Below are 21,998 nucleotides of genomic sequence, written 5' to 3'. Positions count from 1 at the left end.
TGTGTGCAAATTCATAAAAATTGTGAGCTAATCACGTAATTGCGCACCATGGGAGTATCTCTGTATACCGTATTTACTGTATGTTTTCGGACTGCAACAAATAATTACTTTTTTTGTCGTCCGAATACATATCAAATTCTTTAGTTAGGTGTCCAAAAACATACATTTGAAGATAGATTTATCCCCCTCCCCCGATGTCTGTAACGAAGTTACCGTTAGCTCACATGATGACGTGCTGCCATAAAGTAAAACAAGTATTTTGTCAAGCACCACGGAAAGGATAATGAATGAAAATCAGGCATTACTTGCCTATTTTGTCTATGTGATACATGTCCATCCACCAGAAAACACAGCCATACATGTATTAGAGCCACGATTGTGTGCGTATTTTCCAAAAGAACTGCCATATTACTATATAATCTTGCAATCCACAGTTTAACCCTCTGCTAATCGGTGATCATTAAAATCTACATTACCAATGCGCGCAAGCTTAATTTCTGTGTAATTAAGATATTAATGCAAACTAAATAAAAAGATTTTAGAATTATAATTTTTAAGATATTTATGACAGAAACATTAGTATCGAGAGTAGAAATACCAGTACATGTATGATGGCTAATCTTAGAGCATCAAAGGTGAGAGGCTCCATAGGGGGTGAGTGTTGTATGCACGCATAGGAAGGGTAAAAATAACAAGCAAGTTGCAATATACGAGTTGGCGTGTTTAATATGTTGGTATTTTTAAAAAAAAATAAAGGTGGTCTATTTGTTGTGGTTCTCTCTTTTTTTCTCCCCACCTAGCCGAGGGTAGCTTCAAAATGAGTAAAGCTTGCTGACTCGAAACAATCGACTGCTCAAAGATTGTTTTGATGTACCGGTATGTCAGAGATTTCAAGGTGTCTAGGTGATAATTGTTAATAATAAAACTTGTGGGATTTCTTTGACATGTGTGTTCGGAAATAAAATGCAGCCATCTGGATTTCATTAAAAGAGCACACGATGTACCGAACATTTAGCACCCACAATCAATATTTATCATCTACAAAGAGGTTTACTACCAATAGAACAATAACTATGTTTAAACCTTGATATATAATGCCTCAGGGATGAGGGGTTTGTTTTGTTGCACAATGCCAATGAATTTAACTAATCCATACTGATTCTCCGATGTATTGTTTAATGATATAAAGCAGGGGTCATGGTTTCTAATCAAAGCCATAACTGTCACACCTGTTTGATGTGGTTTCATGTGTAACAATGTCTACACCAACAACCAATTATATTTTTTTAGCCGAATCAAGCTATTAAAATATAAAGTATAAATAAAATACCCACCACTATCAAAAGTTTATATACTGGATAGCTGTTGTTGTGAAACATAATATTGTTAGTACTGTAATAATTTTGATGGATAAGTTTATCATACGTCATGCAACAAGCGAGGAGGCACTACCTAGTTCATGGAGGGACTCTCCCTTGCCGAAATCATCTCCAAAGAGACCAGTAGGATGTCCACAGAAGCAACTTCGAATTAATGATTCTGAGGATGCATCACAAAAAGAACCGCCTACGAAGAATGCTGCTCTAGATGACGAGTCTGATTATCTTGAACCCGAAAGTGCTCCACCCGGTTCTGTACGTGGTCACTATAAACATTATACATTAAAGCAAAAGCAGGATATCGTTAACAATGCAAAATGTCTGGGAATTAGACCTACAGCAGAAAAATTCAAGATTCCAAAATCCATGGAGAGTACCTGGATGAAAATTGACTTTTCTGCCGATCTGAACTTGAATGGACATTTGCCTAAGTGTGGACGACCCATTTCATATGGACAAGCTATGGATGATAAGATAGCTCAATGGGTGCTCACTCAACGTGACTTACAAATTCCAGTCAGTGTTGAGGGAATATGTATATATGCCAAGGAGCTTGTCTCAACAGAATTTCCGGCGAGCAAATTCCATGCCAGTCGTTCATGGGGAGAGAGTTTCATGAAAAGACAGAACTTTGTGCTCAGAAGCAGGACCTCTCTTGCCCAACGTTTACCAAAGGATTTGGAAGAAAAGATTGCTTCGTTCCACAAGTTTGTGATGGATACACATGAGGAGGACGAGTTTGACAATAAGTTTATTATTAACATGGACGAGACACCGATGTACTTTGATCTTGTGCCAGGGAAAACGGTGGACAAAGAAGGAACGAAAAGCGTTCTGATTCGTACAACTGGCACGGAGAAGAGACACATTACTGTCGTTCTAGCCGTTGCAGGTTCTGGCGACGTATTACCGCCAATGATTATTTTCAAGGGAAAGAGACAGCTAGATCTGAAGGCTCCAAAAGGGTGGATTATCACAGTTCAAGAGAAAGCATGGATGGACAAAACGCTAATGCTACGATGGATTGAAGAAATTTATTTGCCATTCACCAGAAGAGAGCGATCACCATTAGTTATGGACTCGTTCCGGGCTCACATCACTGATGACGTGAAGAAACAGTTGCGGCACGGAAACATTGTGCCAGCAATAATACCTGGAGGCTGCACATCCATACTGCAACCTCTTGATGTGAGCATCAATAAACCTGTTAAGAGCTACCTCTGCCACAGCTGGATGGAATACATCAGGGATGCTACGAATGCATTAATATCATCTAATGAAAGCAGCAACGGATGGTTCAAGACAGCCAGCAAACAGACTGTATTGGACTGGGTTGTAAATGCCATGGACACATTGAAGGAAAAGTGCACAATGATAATTAAATCTTTCAAGGTGTGTGGCATCAGTGTCAATCTGAGCGGAAGTGAAAACAAGCTGATCAGAAATGACAAACAATTAAACAATATGGATGATGATAGTGATACATAATTTGAGGGCTTTTCGCCCGAGGACCTACAAAAGGCTATGGACAAGCTACTTGATACTGAATAATATATTTAAATATATTACAGCATTAAATCATATTTCTTTTCATTCTTTGATATTGCTACTTATTGTGTATGGCTTAATATAACAATGTTTATCTATCTGTCTGCTTACATACATACATAAATATATACATACGATTAAAAAATTTAAATTATATTAGTTCATGGAAGTTCATGATCACAATAAATAATTATCTACCAAATGAAGCGAATTTTGTATCAGTTAAATTAACGGTAAATACGCAGTGAATTTTACAACAAAGCGAGGCCGCAGATCTTCCTAGATTGTGTCCGAAAACATAAATTGTAGAAAAAATTATAGCAGAGCAATGTTCGAAAACTTACAAGGCATTTAAATATTATATGTTCAAAAAAAAAAATGGTGTCCGGAAACAAACAGTGTCCGAAAACATACAGTAAATACGGTAATGTACTAAATGTTTCAAATAGTGGGCAAAACTGGCTCAATTTGATGCACAAACCAATTTCAGGAGAAAAAAAATTTAAATAAAAAAAAATAGTTAACCTGGTAGGGTGGGAGTATTTGGGTCAGCAACGACAAACTGAGATGGATGGCTGACCAGAAAGACAATTTTTTTTCTAGCCTGATAGTTTAGACGTTCGAAATTACTTTCACTTGAATCACTACACACCAACTTTGTGGCTACATGGCCAATTGGGAGAGATCTACTGTATTTCATAAAAATGACTCAAAATGTTAGTTTATTTGGGCTGCAATCTGTATTAAATTTATAACTCAAGTACTCAAAGTAGCAACTCCATCCCCAAATACTTCAAATTGCTGTTGCTTACTCCCCTAGAACATGTCTGAAAATTAAAATGCAAAACTGCAGTATGTTTTCCATCAACAAGAGAGGCAAATTTTCCTCATGCATTTAATATAAGAACACTAAAGTCTGCAGATAAATTAGAAATAATCACCAAAAAAAGATAGCAACTGTGCATCATTTTCAGTTTCCCAATCAGAATGCAGCATTCTTTTCAGTGCTCTGTTTCTTCATGACAAGATAGTACAATCATGGTTTGGTTAAAAACATAACAATGGGCTGGCGTTATTCAATTGTATACGAGTAAGAAGATTGCCCTTTAGACAAGGGAAGTCAAATATCAAAGATGAACTCAGTACCACTATGATTAGTTTATGTATCCTATAGCCTGCAGAATAAGTCTGATCAAATAGCAGATCATGTCAAAGAATTCCCCATGCTGTTTCTGTTAGTATTACATATAGATATGCATACACAAGACATACAGAAAGATCAAGAGACTCAATGGCTGCCATGAGTAAGAACAAAATCAAAGCAACACATTTTCTTAACTGTCAGTAGGAGTTGTCTCCTCTACTTCTTCAGAACTCAAGTTCTAAATTTGGACTAATGATCAATGCTAAAGAAAACTGAAGAAACAACGATCATTTACTCGATATAGCTCACAGAAATGTTTAAGATGGCACTAATTATATGTTGGAACATGCAACAGAAATGAAAATTGTTCTTCTGCAATGAGGACAGAGCAAAATTTATTAAGAAAACAGATGGGTATATCACTGATAGATGAGAAAACTCCAAATGACCATTCAAACTGGTGAAAGGACACTAAATGCAAGGCATCTGCAAGGCCTCTTGTTAAAGCATGCTGACCATATGCAACTAGAAGTTGTAACTGTTCAATACTGGGATTTCCCAATTCCTCTATCAAAGGAGAGTTCAACAAAGCCTGACCTACATTTCGGCAGGCAGAAGACATTTAAGCATTTATTTGCTAAAACAAACCAAACAATGAACTCATTGTCATTTTGAGCTTGGTAGGCTTGATCTGCAAGGTAGCAGATGTTCTCAAAATGTATTACAATCAAGTAATTTATTTTGAAGAAGAAACTATGTTATGAATACAAAAAACATTGCTACAACAATATTCATTGCAACATAGATGTGTCCAACATAAAGGTAATGAAAACCAACTTTAACTATGATAATTAGAATGGAATATTTAGTTCCTGGCTCTGACACCAATATTTCAGGAACAAACATTTACATCTTGTGTACATGTTTTTATTTAGAAATGAATATTTATATTTAAACATTTTGTTCATCAAACATATTCTGAACATGTGAAAATATGCATTCAATTTACTTATAAACAATAAAGATAACATTAAATATAAAATCTGAAATACAGATTTTATTCTGACTTGTTCTTCTCATATAAACTGGTTGTAAATCCTTTAAATTACAGGCATCCTCTTTAAAACAGAATCAGCACCAAAACTTAATTGGCTGCAAACCAAGTTGGTATTATAATGTACACTGAACTTATCTGCATGCTGCATGTAAGATGAGTATTTTTTACAACGATGTTATCTGAACCCATTTGACACATAATATTCATTCATTATGAAGAATTTTATATGTGAATTTTCATAGGAAATACCAACAAATGTCCTGTATGGGCAGGTGTACTATATATGGGTGTCTTTTTAGAAAGGTTTAAATGCTATAGAACCTTTCTTCAAATGACTGAAATCAAATCGCTCTCTAACTGAGATCACATTTTGGCAATTCTATGGTTTTTATTTGGGGGATGGATCTGCATATTAGGCACAGCAATACGTCAAAGGTGATACTGTAACAAAGCAAGGTAGTTGATCCAGGTTGATCAAGTGGTGAAAATTATACCTGCACCATTCTGGTCACAAGACCGAGCTCTTTTTCTGTTAAACAGCAGTCAAATTTCCTTAAAACAAACAAAATCCCCATGCTGACCCATTTTTTTCCAGTAAGTTCCAATTTTGATCTTTAACCCATTTTATCCTGAATACGACTACGGTCGTAATACCTCATTCTATCCTGAATAAGCCTGTCATCATAGTATCCCATTTTATCCTGAATACGACTACGGTCACACTCTACTACATATGTGTGTAGTGTCTCTAGAAACATGTGTTATACATCACAAATATTTGGGTACTTCTTCACCAACACTGGAAATGGTTTAAGCATGCATGCGAAGTGAAATAATTTAAAAAAAACATGGTTGGAAAGAAACTGTTGGCTTGAAAATTGATCAATAAAATGATGGACAACTCAGATGTAAACATGGATGTGGATAGAGAGGGTAGCGACACTGAAGTTGATGATTTGGGTGATTCTGATGATAATATTGACTTAAATGATGGGTTAGAATTTAATCAAGCTGATAAAAGAGATGATGCATGGCTTAATGCACTTTTCGACAGTGATTCGGAGAATGAAGCCGACTTTCAAGGCTTTCAGGAGGAATGAATCTGGGATGATTTTTCACCTCGGTTGCAGCCACGATTTAAATTGATAGAAGGGGCCAACTGTTCAACACTCAGAAGAAGCCAATGCACAACATTACTTTGAGTTACTCTGGGATGATTTAATCTGGAAAAACTTGCTGATGAAACAAACCGTTACGCTGAACAGGAGCATATAAAAAATTCAATGCTGCTGTATGATGCTCCATTTTACCACAATGTATTTAGAATTGCTCCTCAGGAATCAGGCACTGCAGTTGAAATTGGCAAACAGGATAAAATGGGTTAATATGAGGTTTTAACAAACGAATGCACACACATGCACAGTAAAACATAGTCGACACTTTCATGTAAAGGAAACCTACTCATACAGGACAATCTATATTGGTCCATTACAGAATAATTTTGATGGATATCTCCCAGGTCTAACCTTTCTGATGAGGTGTCGCTTGATTGCACCTGTAGCAGCATCTCTGATTGTCATAACTGTGGTCAGTGAGGGGAGGGACTGTCCAGTTGCAGCAATGCTGGTTACTGAAGCATTGCGAGCCTCTGACCCTGTAAGACCACTGTTCTCCAAAGCCTGTTGCAAAATGTCTGAGCCATCACCTCCAGATCCCTGCAGATATATAGACCAATAAATACAGAAATAAGACATCTTATTATATAACAGAAGACTGTGAACCATTCTTTGTAAATTTAGTTGTGTATCAGAGATACACCATATTCCATAGATATACTACATTCCATATTTCACAAGTAACTGTTAACAGCATAGATCCAGATTTGTTGTTCCATTAGATCAATCTATGAAATTGACTTGAAACAACAAGATCCATTTACAGATATCTCTCAAGACTCCACTTTGTAAAGAATTTCTTCTATGGTTCAGCACTTCAATTTATATACTACCTACACTAGTACCCTGTGGTCCAGCACCCTCAATTTATATATACTTCTGTTAGTTCCCTGTGGTCCAACACTCTCAATTTATATATACTAATGATGCTAGTACCCTGCCGTAATGCACTCTCAATTTATAAATACTACTGATGCTAGTACCCTGTGGTCCAGCAATCTCAATTTATATATATATACTACTTATGCTAGTAACCTGTGATCCAGAACTCTTAATTTATATACTACTTATGCAATACTTTGTTTCCATGGTAACGTTAAAAAAAAATACTGAATGCAGAAAATGAATGCAGAAAATTAAAGGTATCATAAAGCACCCCGATATAACTTTCCCAAAATGGGGACCAAGTTTGGTTGAAATAATGTAATAGTTTGAGTTATGCTCCATAAACAAATATTTCCGAACCGTTAGAAAGACCTAGAGATAACTAAAATTCCCAACCCCCACCCCCATTCTAGTATTTGTAGTGCTGCATTTTAGACAAAATGCAAGATGCCTTTATGTCTAATTGATTCCAAATTCTACATCACCACTTACTGTTTTCAAATGCAGTCATAAATGATTTATCAAAGTCATTCAAGATTGGCTGAAATATTTCATAGCAACCATCTGCATCAAAGAAACACATAATATGGCTGTCACCTTTCTTGGCAACAATTTGCATTAAGGAAATGGAACTTTATTGTAAACAGCATTATTTTTTTAAAATATAAAGTTGTCTTTGCATCTGAAACAAAACATTTTCCCTGACCCCACGGTCATAAAACTTGATTCAGCTTGGTATCTTGCTTTCATGTATTCTGGCTAATCAAAAGGCCAGTTAGAATTCCACTGGGAAAATGCTGACAATTTTTTTCCCTTTCATTTAAGAGTGACTTGGACATAAATTACTTGGCTGAAAAAGATTCCTATACAACATTTGAAACTTAACTTATATCGTTCTTATTATATTACCAATTTATTTCCAAAAGAACAATAAATCTGCATCAGTGTGGCATGTTTCTCTTTGTCTGCATCATTTATCCACACCATCCCAACACCATGGCCCTTTGGAAAGGATTCAAAATTGTAAGATTGTTTAAAACCATGTCGCAAGATCAAATATAGTGCTGTTAGATTTGTATGGCATTATGAATTTTTTTAAGATAAAAGTATCAATGTACTGATGAGCAAGTTCCAACAATTTCTTTGATAAACAAGGAAGATAGCTTAAACAAACATTATGCGATATGACATGCCGAAGCTGCTGGAATCCAAACAAATATGTTTGCAAAAAGTGAAAAATGATGCAGCTACACTCCAAGAAGTAGAACAAATGATCATAATTTTTTAAAACTTATGAACACATGGACTGAAAGCTATTCCAACATTAAGAATTACATTAGCCAGCAGAGGGAGGGTGGGATGGAGCAAGACACTTTTCAGTCTCCACAAACCATCAAATTTTAATTAGCAAAGTCTAAATCACTCCCACTTGTCAGTAAATAAATAAAAATGCCTTCAACCCTTACTCCAACCATTTCAATTCTGAACAGGCCCAAGCTGAAATCATTATGAAGATTTTCAAATTCTTGACTTTGCTTCTAAGGCAACTGAATGTTAGTGTGTGTACATAGCAGAAGGCAGTGATAGCTGATACTAAGGTCCAAGTTCAAGAGCCTTTCCTTAAGGGCTACACCCTAATAACTGGTAAATGATATGACACAAACTTTTTGTTGTTGATTGGTCAGATTACTTCAACCATACCTCAGAGTTAGATGGAGGGTGAGAGGGCATATTAATAAACTAGTGAAATTCTTAGTGACTCTTCAGTTCTTATTTGACAGTCATACCTAGAAGGTTTGGGACTTAAGGCCATACAGAAAAATCAAAATCTAAACCAATGCTATTGCAAAAATGAGAGATGCGTACTTTCCCCAAAGACTTGATGGCATTTTAAAAAAATACACTAAAACACTCTGTTATAAAGACAGCTCGTACAATTCTCTAAAATTGACCAACCTAATAGACTGAAGAATGATGGCATAACTCACTAAAGTTCTATAATTTGGAACAAGTTCTTTGAAAATTCTATGATCATTATTCTGAAGAATACATGTCACACAACTAATATGGAATCAGCATCCTCAAAAGAAGGTCATCTAAATAAATGAATGCAATGGACTTCAAAATGTGATGCTTACAACAGAGAATCATTTGAATAATAATAATATTTGCAGAAGTGCAGAACTATTATTCACCTGCTGTTCTTGTTGGTCTGCTTGTTGAGTGCAAGGATGGATATGTCGGTCTATTGACCCATGCTCAGACAACTCTAACAACTGCTGAATAACATCATTCCCGTCAACCTTCTCAGCACCATCTCCAATTCGCTTTATTTCCACCTGAGTTGGCAAGTCCTTACAAGAAAAATGTAATGATTTATATCAAACAACAAGCACATAATAAAATCCAGATAATGAGTCTGTGTGCTTACTTTTTAAGTATTGGGGCCATATCAAAATTCAAGTTACCATATAATACAAATTATGTAACTTTAAAAGTACAATGTCTGTATTTTTGTCCTTATAACTCTTGCTGATATTCACTTAGAATTAAAAGAAAAAGAAGCTTTCAAAAATTTTCAGTGATAACCATAAATGTTTTATTGATATTGAGGGAGATTACTGCAAAAGATGCAGGGACAAGTATATTTTGTTTGTATATTTGGTTCACTTTACTCACTGACGCTACTATCTTTCCTATTGTCTTTGGACAATAACAAATAAGATTATTTTTTTTGTCCTAGAACAAACCAACCAAACACAAAGCACAAGCAATTGAATCCACACATATAACAAGATATCCCTTAAAGGAGACTAGAAATCAAAATTTTCCTTTTACGTATGTATTTCTCTACAGATTTTAATTCGACTGCAATGTTTATAAATTAAATATCGTAAGCGGGTAGTGATTATATTGCATGGAAGATACCACGATTCCGTAAATTGCAGAGTTTTTCCGAGTTTTGATGAGACGACAGATCATGTGGTACCGTGACGCTATACTAGCCAGTCCTCGAATACAAACATAAACATTGGTGAGTGAGGCAGACAGGAGACCACATTTGGGTTGCACTTTCAAAAGTTGAATCTGCAGTCTGATATAAATAGTTTATGTACTGTACCGGTAAGTGCTAAAGAAATTTGTTAGGCACAGGCCCCGGGCTGGTGATTTAAATAAACTAAAGTCCTGAATGAAATTCAACAAGCCCGGACAGTTCATACCTGTCAACTCTCAAGCCAGGAGAAAAACCTCCCGATTTTGGGGGTATTTCCTCATCTACATCCCGATCTCGTAATATCTCTCAATTTTGCGCAGCAAAGTCCCGATTATTACATTATGTCTGTCAATTTTCATTTGTCAGAAGAAAAAAAACCAACCACAAACCATTTTTAAATATAACGTATGCAATCCAGAGTCTAAACTGCCACAATGCAGACATCGTAGTGATATGACTGAAAAATTGTTAAAGCTACGTTAAAAATTCAAATCACACGCACACACGTCTAAACCCGGCACTGGACGAAATAATTAATATCATACAACAGTTTTTTTCTTCTTTTTTTCTTCTTCAGTAAATAGAACGTGAAGATTAAACATTATTCAAGTAAATTTTAGATTTTTTAAACAACTACAACAGTACTATAGTAAAAAAAAAAATTAAAATTGTAACCAATTAGCTTAAATGAATGATCACGTTGAAATTTTCTCTGCAAACAAATTCACATCTCCACTTCCGCCAAAGAAACTCGGCCAGTTAACATCTGACATTCTTCTACCATATATGAAAAGTTTAATTACCACGATTAAATTACTACAAGGAATAAAACAAAATATACCATACAGTATATGTGGCCCTAAAGAACTAATTCTGAATAAATATTTTATTCAGCAAACAGTGTTAAATGCATTAAGACTTAAACCTAAGGAAATAAGATGGGGCATAAAATGTGAGAAAAACAGTTGCCACATGTACGGTAACTTGTGACTGCAGATTTGAACGGTTAAAATGAAGTCCATGGCATCGTAAGTAACAACAAAATAGGCAACGTTTATTTGGTAATCAATTGCTGGTGCCTACACATACACACACTGTCGAACATGGTTTCTTTGAAGTATGTCTGAAGGGCAGTCCTTTTCACAAGATCAATGCAAGGATAAGGATTATGTTCATTAGTCACACCGGCTTTATTGTTTGCATACTTAAATAAAAACTTTAGCTATTTTGCAATTTAGCCAGAACTGACCAGAATATGCAAAAGGGGCTTGTCATGGGGGAATAAAAAGGCATATGACAGCGAGAAAAGGCACGTCAAATGGGCAGTCGAACATTGGGGCAAGGGGGGGGGGGTCAATAATTCCCCCCCCCCGTTCTATTGTCAGACAGTTAATGTGAAACTTTGACCTCTTATTTTTTTAATCACTGCTTTTTTAAACTGCCCAAGGAATAGTTTGATATCAGTTCCAATTATTACAGATTACCGTTTATGCATACTACATGTATACAATGCATTTTTTAAATTTTTAAATTTTTTTTATAAGATTACTGAAAATTGTGTTTTCTCGAAACATGACAGGTTTAGAATCATATTTTTAGCAAAGCTTCCATTTGATTAAAATCAAATCTAAATTTCACCTAGGACAGTGGTGATTTGATTTAGATTGTGCCGTGTTAAGGTATGTATGTCAATATCTTGAAAATACATTTACTCATTTCACCAGCGCAATCAAAGTTTCCTCAGGCAAACAATTTTTGTTTCGACAAGCCTGATGGGCACCTCATTTTGAATACAGGAAGGGCCGGAACTAAAACCAGATGGGGCCCAGGGTGTCGGGCTATCAGATTTGTTTTTGGCACTGCTGTTTTAGATAAAAGATATGTGGATTGATTGTTGCATTTTGTGGTCACTTACTCGTCCTTCTGCCTATTTTCGTACCTCACACGTTTAACACTTTTCCAAGGATTTAAAATGTCCAAAGGTATGTCTGGAACAGCGCCAACATTTAGTCTAGGCCTAGCATTTGCGTATCTTTGAGCTGCTATTTTTTCATGATCCCTCTCGTAACATTCCTTTGAGAAATGTAACGAGCACATAGTGCTGTATGGTGTTGCTTTGAAATCGACTCGTTTGTAATAATGTACCCATTCTTTCATTATGCCTTTATCTTTTGGAAAAGAAAAAAAAATATGTCCACATGCTTTTCTTAATGTTCTATTACACCCGTAAGCAACACAAAACGGTATTGTCTTTTACTCTGGCAACTCCCACTTCGGCTGCTGGAGTCACTACTATGACGTCACATCCCGAACGTAACTGGATAGGCGCGGAAATTTTGCATACGAGGTCACGGAAATTCAGCTCCTAGAAGATAGGCCAATATTTAAATATTGGCATTACGGTCGCAGATGATACTTCAGAATAAGGTTTTCTGCTATAGTACTTTTATTATTATTCTATATTTCCATTGGTTTCTGGTCTCCTTTAACTGACATATTTTATGTTCAGTAATGAACAAAAACTGATATTATTTGCCTATTTTCATCAAACTTACATCAGTCAAAAAGAAAATGTGAACATATTAGAAAATACAACTTCAGGTGTGCCGCATAAAATCTGCATCTGATAACCCCGGTTTGTACAGTTATATATAAATATGTTGCATAACCAAATCCAGACTAATTGCATATTTAATCACATTTCAATAGTTACTAAGTTATTTTCTGTGAAACTAATTCCTACATAGGCAACCGTTATGTGACTAGGTGCTGATTCTGGTATTAAAATATATGGGACAAGTTACAGACAAACCATTCCCTTTACTGATTTTCCATCATTAAACTTGGTATCTTTACAATTGCGATTTCACCTCTACTAGTCAATAACATAATTTAAATAATTACAGTCTTGTAAGCAATATAATACAAAGAAGCATGGTTCTCCCAATTTGAACTATTTGTTTCTAATCTGTCAAAGCCATTTCTGATGAAAAGCAAGCCATTCTTCCACTTTCTGAAAACCATATTAAACTGTCTCTCTTTCATCACTAAAAAACTACAATTGTGAATGAAACATAAATACATATATAAAATTATTTAATAATGAAATCTATTAATCACTTGGTATACAGAATATTTTTTGCCAAGGTATATGAAAACATAAGGTATATGAAAGTAAACAGATATAAAAATAACAAAGTGCATTCAGCTGAATTGCATATTTAACGAAACTGTATTTACATTTTGTTCAGAATGAAATCTGCTGATGTGAGCATTTAGGCTTCCAAGCTTCCGAAACACACAGGTACAATCCTCACACTTATAAGTGGGTGCCTCTGGATCATCCGCTACTGTATGAACTCTCTGAAGACAAACAGAAAATGAAGTATTTATGAGAAAATGATTTTTGAGGTCAAATATATTTCTTTATTAAATACTTACCCTATCATAATATGCCAGGCATTTTTTCATTACCTCACAAATCATGGTCTCCAAAGAAAAAGAAAAGACATTAACATCCTTTTGGTTTGTTTACCAATAAAAGTACTAAAACACCATCTGGTTAAAAAAACTAAAGTAGGATGATGATATCTCCTCTTTGACAGACAACTTGAAAATACCAAATCGTTCCAATTTCTGCAGAAATCCATGTTTTGACAGGCAATCATTTTTTCATAATGAAGGTTCAACATATGGAATTTCAGCAAAAAGAAACAAATGACTGGGGTAATACAAACAAAGCAGTCTGGAGATTTACTTTATTATTACTTACTATGATCAAGAGACTTCTACATACCACACAGGACAATGATCCCAAACAAAAAAGTTTGAGAAAAGATCAGTAAAGCATACAGTATAAGTCACAGTGATCTATGCTGGGAACAATGTTATCATATATACCACAGAGAATCTACACAAATGTACATATTTCTACCTGTAAGACTACTCAAGAATCTCAGCTAGAAGTGTAGCTCATAGTTATTGATGCACAAAATATAGATCACTACAAACTCCTTTTTGTTTGGTGGAAAAATCAATATGTAGATACACAAATCCACATATCTGTACACTAAAATTTGTATAATACAATGACAATATACCCAGTGTAAAAAGTCACTAAAGTATGAAATGCTGTGTCATGGTGACCTACTTTTGGCATGACAGGTGGATCCATACACCAAACCATAAGACCCTAAAATTGAGAGTGCTCAACAACTTACTTAAGTAATGCAATACCATAGTACGATGAAGAGAAGGACAGACAGATGAAACAAACACTAAATGTTCCCTTTAAATTTAATGCTGTTCACACAAAAATGATTCATATCCTCCGACACAAAATCAAAATGTTGGCCTCCAGATAAAATGAAAAATTATTTTAACTTTAGCCTAATAAAGCAGACATAAAACATAACTTTAATCTCATACCTTTCAATACAAATTTAAATAAAACTAAATAAACTAACCAAAAAAGGTCAGAAAATGCTAATATATGTAAGTGATTTTAAAATGCAATGTTCATGCATAGGTTCTTTCCTGCGCTTCATACAGGCATGGTACATATTAAAACAGTATAACAGACATGGGTAACACTATGTGTTGGTCCTTAGTGTATACTGTGGGAGTGAAAGGATCTTATTACAACTTTCAAAATAAAAAAATAAAACGTACATTTTTATTATTATTTTTGTTGCAGCTGTTCTCTTTTTTTTTACTTCCTTATGATAACAAAAGTGATCTTGGACCTCAAAACTCTTAAAAAATCTAAAATTAAACATTTAGACACAAAGTGTTAATTTATCTTCCAAATGAGCTTGTAGATTTCCTTAAAGAAATTGATAAAAAATATTCAAAACTTCAATACAAATGATTTGATAGTCAGTGATGATTTAATGTACATGATGCATTAAAGCCAAGATACAGTAATACTTTGTTAAACTTTTTATTTTAGCATTATATTTTTTTTTGCTAAAGAGCAATGCTAAATATCTTGATATCATACTACTACTGCTAATATTAATACATGCAAAATAATCATAATGCTAATACTACTAATAAAAATGCTATTGCTATTTGGTGCACAGTACATATATTTGTCATGAACCAAGTTTAAGAGCCTTCGGATCTCACCTGTCTTTGACCTTTTCCCATGAATGGCTGCTGCAGACTGACTTGATTGGATATAAATACAACAATGAACCAATTTAAGGTAAGAGTTACTTAACCTGATACTACAAGAAAAAACACATGAAGTCCCTCTTCACCAACAATCTATTAAAACCCCTCAAAATCAACGAAAATGGTCAAAGATAAACACAAAAAGAAAAACAAAGGCTTGGGCAGTCCAAGAGACAAGTCAAAGGAAAAGAAGAAAGATAGTTTGGACTGTCAGAAGTTGAGTAAGGTATCATCACATAAGGATCATGATTTTTATACTAGACCATTAATCACAAACTTGAGAATAGAGTAATGACCTTGGAATGGAGACTTGTGCAATAAAAGCTACAGTAATGCAGTAATAGCTGGTGTGTATTACTGATATTAAAATACAACCAACAGCAGATACATTATTGATACACACTACTGAACCAAATTTCTTGATGGATGGGTTGAATCATGATGATATTCAAGGATTTTGGGTGGCCTTGCAGGACTATACAGATAGTACTGTGAAAGCTTAAACTGGTTGACAACCAGTGTCACCTTGTGGTGGTAAGGAGAGGAAATGGATAAGAGTTTCTTCCCTTTCTCTCTATATTGTATATACTTGTAGCAGACTAATTTTTGTGTCCTTTCAGGTTGGATGAAATGGGGAGGTAGCAGAGTGCCTAGAAATAATGTGATCAGGGAATGTATTCAAAGAAAATATGGTATGACTGGTGTAAGGACTTAGCTTAGTCTGAACTTTAATATAAATTTACCTGGATATGAGCACGGAGATTTCCCTTTTGAGCAAACATGGCAGAGCAGAATTCACAGATGTGGGGTTTAAGTCCTGTGTGTTTGCTCATATGGATCTGTAGAGCTCCCTTCTGGTTAAAGGCCTTGCCACACTGACTACACTTGTATGGACGCTCTCCTGATATGAAAGACCAAAAATGTAATTTCATCATGCCACAAGCCCAATTCATTTTTCATTGACTAGCTAAATGGTTCACATGATTTTTCTCATTAAAAACTCATGCTGAAAATTGCAATCACAAAATCCATGCAATGAAGTTTTATTGTCCATATAGGTCATACAGTAGTTTTATCATATTTTTAGCAAAATATCATGAAATAAGCAAACAAGTTTCAATCTACTATGGAATCAGCCATAACCAAAGCATTAATGATGTGGAATGATCATTGAATCTATGTTAATTGTTCTACTCATTATTCGTAACAAATTGCTGAGATAATGCAATAGCAGATCTGGGTCTAAGAAGTTGGACTCAATATGTAATCAAGTATATACAGTAGCTATGTAAATAAAATATGTTAAGAGTTTGCCTCCTAATGCAGGGCAAAGCCTGTGTACCATTCCTGCTGTGTTTAGTTAAAATGACTCTGAGAAGCTGACAATATGTTCCGATGTGATAACTTAAGGGCCACAGCTCATAATCGCAGTCTTGAGTTGTACTTAATGCCTGTATGTGTCTGGTGCTCTGATCAGTAAAGGGCTTTGAGAGTCCTGCTCTCTTTGAAACATGCTATACTCTAAACGCAATGCAAGGGTGGACTGGGTTTGTAGATTTCATGTTTGACAAGGACAACAAATGCTACATTCAACAAAAATCTATAGTACCTATTCCCATTATTTGATTTCTCTGCCAAAAGGCAGCATCTTGCTCATGGTTTTAGAGTTTTAATAATTTAAGTTGCTATAAGGTAGTGTTGAAAATCAAATAAAATATCAGGACTGACTCTTCAGTTTCTGCTAACTGATTGATGACTGATTAACCATAAATTAACTGGCTTACAAATTTCTTTCCAAAACCTGGAATATTGTTTTTAATTAGCATTGAGCCTGGAACACATAAGAAAAGCAAGCTAATTAGATTTCCATGTCATCACCAAGTTTAGGAAAGGAGCCAGGATGTATTACTTACCTGTATGGATCCTAATATGTCTCTTTAGCTGACTAGGTTTCTGAAACGTCTTGGTACAGTGTGAACACTTGTGGAAAAATCCTGACCTGTCAATATTCCTCTTGTAAGAGCGATGATGGAGTGAGTGTCTATAGGAAGAAACAAAATATTACAATTTATTTATCTTACACTGATTATACATCTATCAACAACTCACCAAATATTCTTGAAAGCACAGATGTTTGAAGAGTGTGGTTTCTGTTATGAAGAAAACCTTAGGACCCAAAAGAAGAAAAAAAATGACCTTGGATGTGAACCACCTAAGTTTTCACGTCTGAACCTGGGAATGAATACTTAACTGCAGAGGTGGAAAGTAAGGGTGCTACTGCACAAACTAGGCACAAGAAAATCCAGTAAGGAAAAGGAGGTCACTTAGTAAAATTTACAATCATTATACAGAATATTATGTTGTTCAATGACCTTTAGAGCAACTACTTCACAAAGGTTAAAATAAATAGTTCAAGATAAGAATGTAATAAAACTTATTTTTGGAAATAATTACATTTTTGGAAATTCAAAGTGCATTTTGTGAACACCACATGACACAAACTTATCATACATAAGTATCCAAATGTTAGTCATGCCTATGACAATGCATCAAATGGTTTAGTGTCCAAGACAAATTCAGGGTGCATTTAATTTTACAGCTCTATTGGAGTCAGTTTTCTCAAAGTGATCAAGAATGTTTATTATCTTTTTAAAATCTGGATAGAACATTCAGAATTTGTCCTGAAAGCCATGTTTGAATTGAATGGATGTGCCATCATGAAACACCGTCTATGCTTACAGCTGGAGGAATAAACTTGCAACTATTAACAAAATGTCTGAAATTAAATTGTTTTGAGCACTCTGAATGCATTAAAAAAATTTCATTATGTATTTACAGTCAATCTTTTAGCATAAAATATACAAATACACTGATTTCTGCCTGTTTTCTTGTCATATTAGCTTAATAACACACAATTATTGTAATGACTTGGTTTTGATACAACTTGTTACAAATAAAATATAAAATAAAAATCAAATATCTCTATTTTTGAATAATTAAAAAAGACATCAGTTTCCTATGAAGACAAACAACAATTTCCTTTTCCTATGAAGATAAACATCAATTTCCTATCATTGCATTGCTTTTTTAAAGCAAATATTTATATATTATTTTGAAGAGCATGTTAATAGTAATTTCTTTTATATCCAGATGACATATGAAAAGTGACCTAATTAGATCCTCATGTCATCATTAAGTTTAAGAATGGACCAATATCTAACTAACCTGAATTAAACTGTAAATGTTAAATACTCCAACATTCTTATGTTGTTGATTTTTGTTTCATTCCCTAAGCTCTGTAAGAACAAAGGTCTCTTTTCTGGAGGTTTATGGAATTTGAGTTTTGATTAAGGCATGAAAAACATACTACCTAAGTGTGGATTTGAACCCACAACTTCCGGCTTCAGAGGCAATCTCTAAAGTTCTCTGAGTTATGAGTGCGCATTCTTTCTGGAGTGCAAATATTTGGTACTTTTAATGAAGAGGCAATTGTTGCATAGCACATACATTTTATATTTGTTTGTCAATATTACTTTTAACTTTTATGAGACACTTCAAGCTAAATAATATTCAGATGATAAGCATCAACAATGTCTAATACCAGAGACAGTCAGTAATGCACTACAAAATGACAAATTGAGAAAACCTGGGGGAGGATCATCAGTTATGCACAAGTGGGATCTAGACTGCAGATTTAAAGTTCAGCTGCCCAACTAAAGTGGACATCTCTCTTAAATGTATCCAGTTTAAAAATTCATTTGTCATTTTTCTTGTACTGTCTTAGAAAGGATTTGCAAAAGGTAAAGATTTAATACCAATATCTGTTATGAATAATGTTCAATCTGTATGCACACGTGTTGAAGTAACATCTATTCCTGTACATGTTTTCTTAAGTGTACTCAATCAGATATGACTATACTTCACGAGAAATAAGGGTACCAACTCTTCATATCTAGTAAGATTTTAGGACAGTCTTGAAAGTGATGCTAGTTACAGCTTCTGATATGCCAGTAAAATGCAAGCTGAAAAAATTAAATAGCTGTTTTTGCTAATTATATTTTGAGTGAAATAAAAATTCAAATTATTATAGTGTACAATGACAATAGTCTGATTTCTGTGACCTGAAAATATTACAAGAAGTAGTATAACTAGTACAGAAGAAAAAAATCCAGTTCATTTCAAGCTCAACAAAAGAAGCATAATGAACATGTAAGAATCAATCATATTCTTAGATGTTCAAAATCTGAAATGTACAAAGAGAGATTTCCATTTTAGCTGTACAATCAAATGTTTTGTCTGTTACCTAGGTCACATCTGCACATAGCAAACTGGTCCCATTCCAGTTTTCTCAACATAGCATTGAGAAGTACAAAGACAGATTCATGGCAGTGCTAAGCAAAATGTGTGATTTTGAAATACGTTGCTTTTGGTATGAAACATATCCGTAACCAATAGCAACTGTATTGTTATTACTATGGTTTTCTAAACATTACAGCAACAAAGTCTGCATATGTAAAAGAGAATCAAAGCAAGCCAGGTTTTATGCTGGGACTTTAAATACTTACTTATAATCAACCTAATGTGTGGATAATTCAGTATCATGATAAATGAGAACTTACTTTATTTTGTAATGTTGTTTCATATGTTCCCTGAGTAAGGCAGGTTTATGGAACTCCATAGTACACTGACGACAGGGATACGTTCTAGAACCATCTTTTTCTTGTCTATGTTCATGCATGTGTTTATCAAGCTGACTCTGAAAAAGTGGACAAATGTTGCACTTTTGTTGAGCCTTATGGAAACATTTAATGCATTTCTGACCACCCTCCCCCCACCTTGATGATCAGGAAATAAAAATTTGTTAAATTTAACGGACATTGGTAAATCTGTGGTGGGAGAATATCCATTTCTCACTGAAGGTGCAACACTAGGTGGGTATATATCAACACTTTCTTTGATAATAAAAACATTAGGACAATAAAATAAATGCATCTTCAAATTCTGAATAAAGCACAAGCTATTAGCAATATGTGCAAACAACCATTGTTTCTTTAGGGCATTCAACAAATGTGTGTGTGTGTGTTTTGGAGTGTTAACATAGCGTTAACAATTTTTCAATCATATCGCTTTGATGTCAGCAGTGTGACAGTTTATAGTGATGTCTAGCACTGGGGCATCATGCTGCAGATGTGTAGCATCACATCCAACCCAGTCACATTATCCTGATACCAGGCTGACAAGTCCTAACACTAATCTCTTAATGCTGAATGCCAAGCAAGGCAGCTGTAAGTACCATTTTTATAAGTCTTTGATACAACTTGGCTGGGGTTCAAACCTGCGACCTCCTGCATCCGATGCAGACACTCTAACCACTAGGCCACTGGAGTGGTCTTCAACAAATAAACTTGAAAACAAGGTCATGAGAAGATGGTCATTCAATGACTCATCAATACAAGCAGCAATCCTTGAATTGAAACAAAGTCAATCAACAAAGGCCATATATCTGCCCTAACAGAGTAGATGAGAAAAGAAAGGAGCATATATCTGTCCTAATGGAGTAGATGAGAAGAAAAAAAAAAACATTATACATCTAGGCCATGAAAAGCCAAGAAAAGCAATGTTCACATCACAGAATATGTTGAACTATGCCAATTACAAGTAACATCCCATGTAAAGAGATGAATCTGATCAACAAGGACCATACATCTGTGTTGATGAGACAAAACCCATAAAGGCACACCAAGGTCTAAGAGACAATAAATATTCTTACCAATTACATCAGAATATACTGAATGATTTCTAAACTCAGCTTTTTGCAAGCAACATTCCCAGCTTCCATGTGCAGACAAGAAATTGTTTGACAAGGGGCATAGCTCTATCCAAAACGAAGTACACAAGACTAAACCCATAAAGGGCATCACTTTCTTGATCTTTGCCAGTTATAAGTGACGTACCATATGAAGATATTAAGTTAATTGCCATGGGCCATTTAAAAAAATGAATTAGTGAGAGACAAAACCCACAAATGGCAAATCTATCAATGGTATTACCATATTGCATTGGAATACTGTATATATTCGCTTTAAAGTTGAATCCAACTGCAAACTGCACATACCCTGATCTGCTGTCACATAATGTACCAGCAGATTTGGGTCTGTGTAGTTCGTTAGTATTATCAGTAATGAAACCAGCATAGAGCCTGATCTGCAGGCACATTATGCTATGGCAGATCAGGATCTTTGTTGTTGCAGTTTGACTCAACTTATAAACAAATACATACGGTATATTAAATTGTTCTTGATCTATGCTGTTACAAGTAATGTCCTATGACTAGATATGAAATATATTGTTAAGGATCACAACTCTATCCAAAATTGAGCTCTTAAGACAAAACCCATAAAATGCACATCTGGTACTATGTGGCAATGTTCATACCAAATTGCATCAGAATAAGTGAATAATTCTTGAATTATGCCAGTTACAGGCAACATCCCATGAACTGTCAATAACATTAACTGTACCCAAAACTTGAGTTGACAAGACAAAACCCATAAAAAGCACATCAAGGTTTACAAGACCATGTACACAACAAATTGCATCAGAAAATTATTACAGTTATCACAGATATGTTAATCTT

General features: G+C 34.8%; 1 protein-coding gene across 2 annotated transcripts in view; it reads right to left on the bottom strand.

Annotated features, from left to right (window-relative positions):
- The window catches only part of LOC149780284 (zinc finger protein 236-like), a 96,508-nt gene that overhangs the window by 51,907 nt on the left and 22,603 nt on the right, over positions 1–21,998 (bottom strand). The window contains exons 6-12 of one of the 2 annotated variants that reach the window (XM_089937086.1): positions 19,981–20,117; positions 17,275–17,402; positions 16,105–16,262; positions 13,424–13,546; positions 9,384–9,542; positions 8,098–8,190; positions 6,655–6,843 (exon numbers count right to left, since the gene is read on the bottom strand). In XM_089937086.1, the coding sequence (XP_089793212.1) occupies positions 6,655–6,843; positions 8,098–8,190; positions 9,384–9,542; positions 13,424–13,546; positions 16,105–16,262; positions 17,275–17,402; positions 19,981–20,117 (987 nt within the window). The remainder of the gene's footprint in view (positions 1–6,654; positions 6,844–8,097; positions 8,191–9,383; positions 9,543–13,423; positions 13,547–16,104; positions 16,263–17,274; positions 17,403–19,980; positions 20,118–21,998) is intronic. The other variant, XM_089937087.1, reaches the window with a different exon arrangement.

Source organism: Sinohyriopsis cumingii, chromosome 16 (genome assembly GCF_028554795.1).
Source record: "Sinohyriopsis cumingii isolate HCF-2022 chromosome 16, ASM2855479v2, whole genome shotgun sequence".
Lineage (NCBI taxonomy): Eukaryota > Metazoa > Mollusca > Bivalvia > Unionida > Unionidae > Sinohyriopsis > Sinohyriopsis cumingii.
Note: the sequence above shows the minus strand (reverse complement) of the source record. Positions and strands in the feature narration are given on the sequence as shown.